Below are 9,058 nucleotides of genomic sequence, written 5' to 3' on the forward strand. Positions count from 1 at the left end.
GGGGAGGAAAGCAGCGCGAGAAAGGGGCCCTCGAAAGCACCTGGCAAGGTTATCACATTCTTCCCAATAGTCCTATTGATGTTTTGCATATCCGTTCCTGGGACTCTGACTCCGGCAGCACTCCACCTTTCTTGGGCTCCCTGGCTGGCTACTCTGCTCTCTCCGAACCTCTACCAGAGGTTGTTCTAGAGCGGAGTGGGGGGAGGGGTGGGACGGGACCCCAACAGCCCTTTCTCCTCTTCCTCCTCGCCCTGGTTGGGCACACCCTCCTGGTGGAAGAAAAGTGAGGAGCCTCCTTTCAGGGCAGGTGGGATGGTGGACTGGGCTCAGACGACCTGGACTGGTGTCCTTGCGCCCCACACCTCCTGCGCTGTCAATGTTGTTGGGTCAGCGGAAGTCTGTATGTGGGGAAAGGGCTGGGAACCGGGAAGGTGGGGTACACCTTGGGGGTGGGGGTGGGAAGAGGACTGGTGCGGCGGCAACGGCGACCTGAGCCTGAATTCATAGGTGCGGGGTATAGAAGGCAGGCGCCCCATAGGTCTGTGAGCCCAGCACAAAGGGTGAAAGCACCGCAGGGCTGGGCAGGAAGGGCAACTGCGCTGCGCACACAAGCCCTCCCGGGCCATGGCCGGGATAAGCCGTGGGGCCATGCATGGCTAGAGGCGTGCCCATGGGCGGGGACGGGCTGAGCGGGCTTAGTCCTCCAGCCAAGCCAGCTCCTGGCCCGCCCAGGCCGGGCCCGGGTCCTGCCCCGCCCCCCGTGGGGGCGCTAGTGTCAGCTCCTGGGTTCTGTTTTTTCCACTTGGTCCGGCGGTTCTGGAACCAGATCTTCACCTGGGTCTCGGTGAGGCTGAGCGACAGAGCCAGGTTGAGGCGCTCGCACACAGACAGGTAGCGTGTGGACTTGAACTTGTTCTCTAGCGCCACAAGCTGCTCGTAGGTGAAGGCTGTGCGTGCCCGGCGCGGCTTTCCGGACTTGGAATCAGAGCCGGTGCGTTTGCGTTTGGGTTTGGCGGCTGTGGCTGCGGACGCAGCTGCCTGCGGCCCAGACTGAGTACCCGATGCAGGTTGTGCGGCTGGTGGCGCAGGCGGGCCAGGTGGGGCCCCAGGAGGGCCGGAGTCTGCATCTTCTTCCTCCTCTTCCTCCGGGTGTCTGGAAGCACCGACCTCGACTTCTGCGCCTCCACCAGGACACCCTCCTGCGATGCCGCCGCCGCCGCCGCCGCTGCTGCTGCTGCTCAGAGTCTCCTCACCGCCCAACAACTCGTCGGGCAGCTCCTCGCTGCCTGGGCTGGGATTGGGACTAGGACTGGGGCTGGGGCTAGGGCTGGGTCGCCCGCTGCTGCTGTAGCTGTTCACTTCACTCCCTTCCGTCTTGTAGACGTCCGAGTCTGCTGGGAGCAGGGTGGAGAGGGAGAGACACAGATAGGGAGAGATAGGAAACAGAAATGCGGGAGCAAGACCACCAAGAAGAGACAGGATTACAGAGAAGGGAGTGAAGAAAATTAAGAAAGAAGGAAACAGAAGCACACGTGCAAAGGGAGACAGGAGAGAGAGAGAGAGAGAGAGAGAGAGAGAGAGAGACAGAGAGAGAGACAGAGAGACAGACAGACAGACAGACAGACAGAGACAGAGACAGAGAGAAAGTGGTAAGGCCGGATGGAAGAGTGGAGGAAAAAGATAAATGGAAAGGTGGAAAGAGAAATAAGGAGAGCGGGAGACCAAACAGGACGGGTCAGAGAGAGAAAGTTGAAGCAGGGGAGGGGAGGAGAAACAAAGAGAAAGGGACAGTTAGATATAAAGGATTTGAAGTCCATTTCCCCCCCGGCAGTGTTGGCCCCTACTCAGTGTATTCCTCTTATCTTCCACCTTCCCTTTGGGACCTTCAAAAAGTAGTCCCAGCTATTCTGCACCCTTAAAGAAGAAAGGATAAGAAAGTTTTTCAAGTTAGGGTAAAGGAACAAGCCTCCATCTTGGATTGAGATTTCACAGAGGAAATGATTCCCCTGACATTCCCCCTTTCCCCTTAGTGTATCCCCAGGCTGAAAGCTGAGACCATGTTTAAGATTTTTGTGGGAGGGGTGGAAGGTTAGGGAAGGGGGAGGGGAGGCGACGGCACTGTGCATTTAACTGGAACTTTGCTTTGGTTCGTTCGTGTGGCCTTTCTACTTCTAGGAGAAATCTGGCTAGTCCTCTGCTTTCCTAGAAGATGGAAGGGTGGCAGGGCTCTAGACTCAAGAAGGGAAAGAGGAATGGGGCCTTAATAAAGATCGCACCCAGCCCCTAATCTTCCAGTCCCTCAATCCAGCAGAGACCAGACCCGTGGGAAATCTCCTGCCGTTCTCAGTTCTAACTTCGGAGAATCTAGGTGTTTCGGAGCCCCAGGACCACATTTAACTTAGCACCCCATCGTACCCTACTTTGCACATCCTCCCCTGGCAACTGAATTCTCCCAAGGAACTCGTGGTCTTGGAAAATCCTATATTCAATTCAACAGATTTATTAAGTGTTTGCTATATTTAAAGACACCAAGCCAGGTGCTGGGGATACAAGATTAAAAAATAACAAGGTACTTGCCCTCAAATAATTAATGTTATTCCAGGGTGGGGTGGGATGGAGGACATTCTGAGCTACATATATCTTCTCACCTTTAGCTGGCAAGTTATCCAGGCAAAGAGACATTAGACAGTTACAGAATGACTTCTTAATTCCAAGCATCCTAGAAAAGCAATGACCAATTTCCTCCACCGTCATACCTATTAACCAACTATCCTTCCTTCCTTCCTTCCTTCCTTCCTTCCTTCCTTCCTTCCTTCCTTCCTTCCTTCCTTCCTTCCTTCCTTCCTTCCTTCCTTCCTTCCTTCCTTCCTTCCCTCCCTCCCTCCCTCCCTCCCTCCTTCTTCCTTCCTTCCTTCCTTCCTTCCTTCCTTCCTTCCTTCCTTCCTTCCTTCCTTCCTTCCTTCCTTCCTTCCTTCCTTCCTTCCTTCCTTCCTTCCTTCCTTCCTTCCTTCCTTCCTTCCTTCCTTCCTTCCTCGATGGATTTATTCCTTTATAAATGTCCAAACCCTCTCTGTGGAACTCCTTCATTCATTAAAGGAATTAATCAAAGACTGGCTGCTTCTTTTTAAAAATGAAGTAAAAAAAAATTAGACAAGAGGAGCGATACTAAAGTCCCAGGGTCCCTGTAAAGACGAAGACTGGTTATAATTTTCTTGGAACCTGGAGTGGCAAAGCGGAGCGTCAGTAATGTGATCTTCCGCCCCGAAGTTCCTACACCTATACCCCTTGTTGTCAACCTCCACCCCCCACCCCTTTAATTTCCCTCTTATTTGTTTTCTCTCTGCTTCCAACTGAGAAGTATTACATTGGAGTAAATACTCGTATTGATTAGTAGGGCAGATACAAACTTAATTAAACTCATTTTGTGTAATGTACAAACTAGTTAACGGTCATTTAATTTATTTCGGCTTATATTATACTCCAATTAACGGGGCTTGGGCACCGACAAGGCAATTATCCGACACTTAGAAGCGAACTGCCTCTCCCAGCTCTCCCTGGGCAGGCGCTTCCCACCCGGCCTGTTGGCAAATCTCGGACTGTGCTCCTGGACCATTGAATCCCGCTGCAGCCTGGCGGTTCTGGGGCAGCTCTGACCGTTCCTTGCAGCAGGGTGGGGGGCAGACACAGTATTCCCAGATCGAGGGCTGACTCCTAATTAGACCCTTTCTTCCCTTTTTGCAGTCCTTTCTCTTCTGGGAGCTGTGCCCCCGGAACCCTAAAGTTTTTGCTTCAGATGAAGCTCGGTTCTCTCTGTTAGTCATTGATACCCAAGGATCGGTTCTCCTGTAGCATGCACTCTAGAATTGGGGTTTGCAGACGCTGTAGAGCGGCGGTTTGGCCTTCAAGCTTCTCAGTCTTGGGGAAGTGTCTGTTTGCCATCCGGGACGCAAAGAGAAGGTCCTCGATTCCAGCTCATTTAGAAGTTTTGCCAGTTGGCTCTCCCCGCTGGAAAGACTTCTCCGAAAGAGAGCACGGGGGAAGTTGGCTACGGGGCGGGCAGGCTGCCAAAACACCGCTTTGAACCCTTCCAAGTTCATGCCAGTGCTGCTATGGAGGCGGGACAGTTTATTCAAAGACTCCCAAGCTAGGAGGTCGCGGATTCCGTGTTCACTCCAGGTGCAAGGATCCCCACCGAAGCCTGCCAGGTTCGGGGATCGCCAAGTCTTTACTTGTGGTCGTGCTACTTTCTTGCCTTAGTGCAAGTCTATCTTAGCGGCGGCTCCAGCGTTTGCCCCCACGTTTCATAGCACAAAACTGGAGAGGTCGGAGTCCGGAACAGAGCTTTATAACCTCAAAGAATTAACCGAATTAGTGTCCTGCCTGGGCCGGACCTTAGAGGCCTCCTCTTTTTGTAAAGAGGAAACCGAGGTCGAGAAAGGGAAGAGACTTGCCAAAGGTCACTGTGCGAGAGGCAAAACCAGAACTAGACTCTTTATGCTTTGGTTTTACTTAAAGATTTCAAAAAAGCTCCTGAGGAAGACAGACTATCCCCGGGCAGGCCGGGCTTGGGGACTAGCGTCCGAACAAATCCGTCTGGGGAATAACAAATGCGCACAGATTTTCCTTTGGGGAAGAGGGGAATGGATCGAAAACGATTCCGCCAAATGCATATTCATTCTCTCACCTCTATTTCCCATCCCGTCACTCCACACTCTTCTACTGAGGGAGTGAAGGGCTCTTTCGAACCCTGACCACCTTTGGTCTTGAGTCAGGCTCCAGCAGTTTCTGAAAATTTGTTTTCGGCTAGGAACCACGAAGTTGGTTTTCGGTTAGTCTGGGGCCCCGGTTCCTCCAGAGTTGCACCATCTGGGAGGAAAGGTGGAGGCTGCGGCCTCAACAGGGTTGCCCCAGAATCATTCCTCAAACCAGCTCCAAGTGCTTTTGGGAGGCATGTTCCTCTTACCCAGAGGGGAAAGGCGTGCCTACTCGCTCCGGAAAGTCTCACCTTAGGTAACCCGTCAGTCTTTATCACCCATCGACCCAAGCCCGGCATTTCGGCCCTTTGCCTCAGCCGAATTTGCCGACACAGCGGAAAGTCCTGTCCTGTGAGGGCAGAGGCGCTGGGCGCTGGGCGCTAGGCCTGGGATCACCGCCCCAGCCGCAGTGCTTTAGGAGTAGCTCTCCGAATCTCTCCGACCTCTCCTTTCACCCGGGTGGAACCTGCATAAAGCATGCCTTAGACACCTTCAGGTCCACAAGTCTCTGACTCCCCACCCCAAGGGGTCTGCGCTTTTGAATTGGTGTGGACCCTTCGGATCCGTTGATACGAGAAGACTCTCGGATGGAAAAAGGTGGAGACGGTGGGGAAACGATCCCCGAGCTCCCGCCAGCAGTCCCAACAGGAGCTCTCTTCAAAAGCCCGGCAGCAGCTCAGACCCCGCAGTGCGTGACCGGCAAGGCTCTGGCCGTTCATTCCCCATCGCCTTGTTCTCCCATTCCATCCCGTGGCGCTCTCTTCCAGGGAATTGTTGTTTTCCCTCCCTCACCCATTTCCCTCGACTTCCACCCTGGGCCTGCAACCACTGGCTGCAGCTCTCTCCCGTGTGGGGTGGTGGAAAAAAACCGATGGACCTGTGGGCAGGAGGCTTAGATTTGAGTTTTGGCTCCCATGCTACTTTTTTTTGGCCTTGACACTTCTCCCTCAGTCTCAATTTTCCGATCTGTAAAATGGGGACAACGAAGCTTTGCACTACCTCCCTCATCAGGACGTTGTAGAAAAAGTGCTTTACTATTAAAGCGCCATAGAAACGGGAGATTTTAAATGCTTTTTAAAATTATTCTTTTCTCCTACATTTGACACAAACCCAACCCAAGCTCCCCTGGACGTCCTCCCCTGTAGGGTTCGGGTGGAGCTGGCACGTTTTGGACCCGGGGGAAAAGGGGGGCAAAACGAAAAAGGAAAAAAAAAAGCAATCTCTTGCTCGGGTCGAATGCAATTCGCGATCAATAGAGGCCCCTAATAAGTGTAATAGGTTTTAATCGAGTAATTATCCGAATTTTGACCCTATAATTTAGATGTTAGCAGAGAGTTTGCAAGGTGTTTGAAAGAGATATGCACGATTCGATAATGGGATATCGACCGGCCCGGCCGGGCCGGCGCTCCGGGCGCTCCCCCATTATCCGGCCTCTTTACGCTGCTAAGCACATTTTACCTTAAATGTAATCGAAGGAATTTAATTGTTTTTCCAGAGATAACCAGCATTTTGTGACAATTAGTCTGATTTGCCCTTAAAAAAGAGCGAGGGGGTGGGGAGAAGGAGAGAGGAAAGAGGAAAGGGAATTCGAGGGGAACGAAAAAATGCATTATGTCCGGGGCGGGCTCAGGGTACCGTGCCCAGACCAGGAGCTGGAAAAGAGATATTTATTATAACGATGTGATCATAATAATGATAATTATTAAGACGAGTGCTACTAGTAACGACTTTAGCGATAATTGGGGCCTGGCATTTGCCTGGAGGGGGGGAAAGGGGAACGTAGGCTAGGAAGAAAGACTGGCCGGGAGCTCAGACTTCACCAGCCCCCTGTTCTGTTCTGGGCAGCCCTCTCCGAGCCCCAAGTTCCCGTTCAACCTCCAGCCACACAGAATCTGAATCTGCCCCGCACTACTCTGATGAGGGCAGAGGTTGCAACAAGAATCGGATCCAAGTCGGAGTTCCCACCGAAATGATCTTTACCCCCTTCCCCTACCTCCATCTTGACCCCCGCAAGCTCATCACAAGTTATCCCGAATAACTTGGGATGCCACTGACGGTTCAGAAAGGAGCGGCTAGGGGCATCCTTGGATAGGTGGAAAGGGAAAGAGAAAGGAGGAAGACCCAAAGCAGCCCCCCAAATTGTGGCGCGCAGGACTCCGGGTGCAAAAAGCATCACCTTCCTCCTCCCCCCAGCTCCACTCCATTCCCTTGGGCCGCCAACTTGGTGGTAGTTTCCGAGGCCTTTGCTGGGCAGGAAGGGGCAGGGAAGGGGCGCCGAAAGGGCCAGGGGCTGGGAGGAGCTGGGCCGCAATTGCGGGCTGGACGTGGGGACCAGTACTCACGTGTCAGATCTGAAGGCTTGGGGCCACAGGGATCCAGGACTTCGGCCAGAGTCTTGGCGTCGGGGCCCAAGTCTGGGCCAGGGTCACGGGTTTTCTCTTGACCAGTTAGTCCGTAGTCTGCTCCCGCTGCTGTTCCGGCTCCGCTTCCAGCTCCGGTCCCTGGCCCGCCTCCGGATCCCGGGCCCAGGCCCGCTGGTGCTGCTTGGGCAGCGGGGTAGAGCAAAGCGCAACGGCGCCTTCGGCTGTTGAATTTGTTAGGGTCCAAGATGTCGAGGACAGAGAAAGAAGTGGGGCGGGGAGCGACTGGTACCGCTGCACCAGCAGCTTCGGGTCCCGCGGGAGTGTTACTAGGTGCTTGCTCAGGGGCCCCTGGGCGCTCGCGCCCACCGGGGCATGGGTACAGCGGCAGCTCCCCATGGCTGTCCATGCTGTCCCGGGACCGGCCACAAGAGCCGGGAGCCCCGGGAGGGCCCGTCGCTGCAGCCGCCGCCGTTGCCACAGCCACAGCCGCGGGAATGGAGATGTCAACCAGCGCAGCCTTAGTGCTCACATTCATGACTCTGGGGAGACCCCCTCCCCCCTCCCCTCCCCTCGACCCCTAGCGCCTAGCTTACTCCTCTTCTTTTTTCTCCTCTCTTTTTTTCTCTTTGCCTCCTTTCCCCTCTCTTCCTCTCCTCAGTCCCCTTCTTTCTTCTTTCTCTTCTCTACACTCAACCTTGCTTTACCCCACTCCTTTTCCAGGGGAGTCCTCCTCTGTCTTCTCTTTTTCTCTTCTCTCCTCTTCTCCTCTCTCCACTCTTCTCTTCCTCCTCTCTCTCTCTCTTTCCCTCTATTTCTTCTATCCTTTCTTCTCTCTGTTCTTGTTTATTCTCTCCTCTGCACTTCTCACTTCTATCCCCTCCCCTTTCTCTTCTTCCTCTTAACCCTCTTCTTTCTCTTTTATCTTCCTGTCCTTTCCTTCCCTTTTCCCTTCTCTCCTCCTTTCCTCTCCACTCAACTTCAGCTTGGGGCCCAACAGTAGAAAAGGCCGTGGCAACTAGGAGCCCTTTAGTCAGAGTGCAGTGAAAATGGTCTTCAGAAAAAAAGTAAAATGGACAAACAAAACCCCAGGTCCAGGTTGCTGTGAGATCCCTGCGGGCACCGCCAATGAGACTGATGTGGCAACTCCCAGACTCCGGCTGAGGCTCCTTCTTCCTCAGGCGTCAGGGCTCTTCCGGCATTGATGGGCAGTCAGGCTGGCAGACAGGCACACAGAGCGCATAGACTGACACACTCACTGACACACTCACACTCACACTCACACACGGGGGCGCTTGCCGATGGAGGCCCTTAGGGATACATATTTAGCACTGGATGATAATTGGCTACAAATTAATCCCCTGCCCATAATAGTCTGTGATCTCCAGGAAAGACACACACACACAGAGAACAGAGATACTGAGGAGGGGGGGGGGAGGGAGGAGAGAGAGAGAGAGAGAGAGAGAGAGAGAGAGAGAGAGAGAGAGAGAGAGAGAGAGAGAGAGAGAGAGAGAGAGAGAGAGAGAGATCTTGCTAGTGAGAAGCTGGCAAGGAGGGAGCCAAACGGTGAGCGATGGGGTGCGGGTGATATACTTGGCTGTCGGCTCTGTTTCAGTACACCTCCACTCATCTGGAAAACATCGAAATGACCTTATTTGGAGAAGTGGGAGGAGATAGGACTTTCTTTTAAATAATTGTAGGATCAATAGAGGGGAGATATTATGCCCACACACAACGCTGCAACTTAAGCCCTGGCTCATTCTAATAGTTGGTTATGGGATCAAAAGATTAAGAAAGGCATTTATTTGTGTTCAAAATGAAAGAAAAAAAGGCATTCGAGCTTGGCGCCTGACCCCCTACCCCCTCTTTTTTATATCCCTTTCAGCTCTCTTTCCCTCTCTTTCTTCCTTTCGCTCTGATTCTTCCTTCCTTCCTTCCTTCCTT

At 53.3% G+C, this 9,058-nt stretch overlaps 1 protein-coding gene across 1 annotated transcript; it reads right to left on the reverse strand.

The window, feature by feature from the left end:
* Positions 1–501: 501 nt before the first annotated feature.
* NKX1-1 (NK1 homeobox 1) lies at positions 502–3,821 on the reverse strand. The gene is made up of 2 exons (XM_056803795.1): positions 3,611–3,821; positions 502–1,394 (listed from the first exon to the last, which is right to left on the reverse strand). Exons 1-2 carry the CDS (start codon positions 3,819–3,821, stop codon positions 502–504), a joined length of 1,104 nt encoding a protein of 367 aa, XP_056659773.1.
* Between the last annotated feature and the right edge of the window lie 5,237 nt (positions 3,822–9,058).

Source organism: Monodelphis domestica, chromosome 6 (assembly GCF_027887165.1).
Source record: "Monodelphis domestica isolate mMonDom1 chromosome 6, mMonDom1.pri, whole genome shotgun sequence".
NCBI classification, from domain to species: Eukaryota; Metazoa; Chordata; class Mammalia; order Didelphimorphia; family Didelphidae; genus Monodelphis; species Monodelphis domestica.

Excerpts from the sequence above, each read along its gene's own strand:
- NKX1-1 (XM_056803795.1), bottom strand. The coding sequence starts at position 3,821 with ATGACTAACAGAGAGAACCGAGCTTCATCTGAAGCAAAAACTTTAGGG. Across the intron at positions 1,395-3,610 it reads GGCTGCAGCGGGATTCAATG|CAGACTCGGACGTCTACAAG; the intron begins GTCCAGGAGCAC and ends CCCTGCTCCCAG.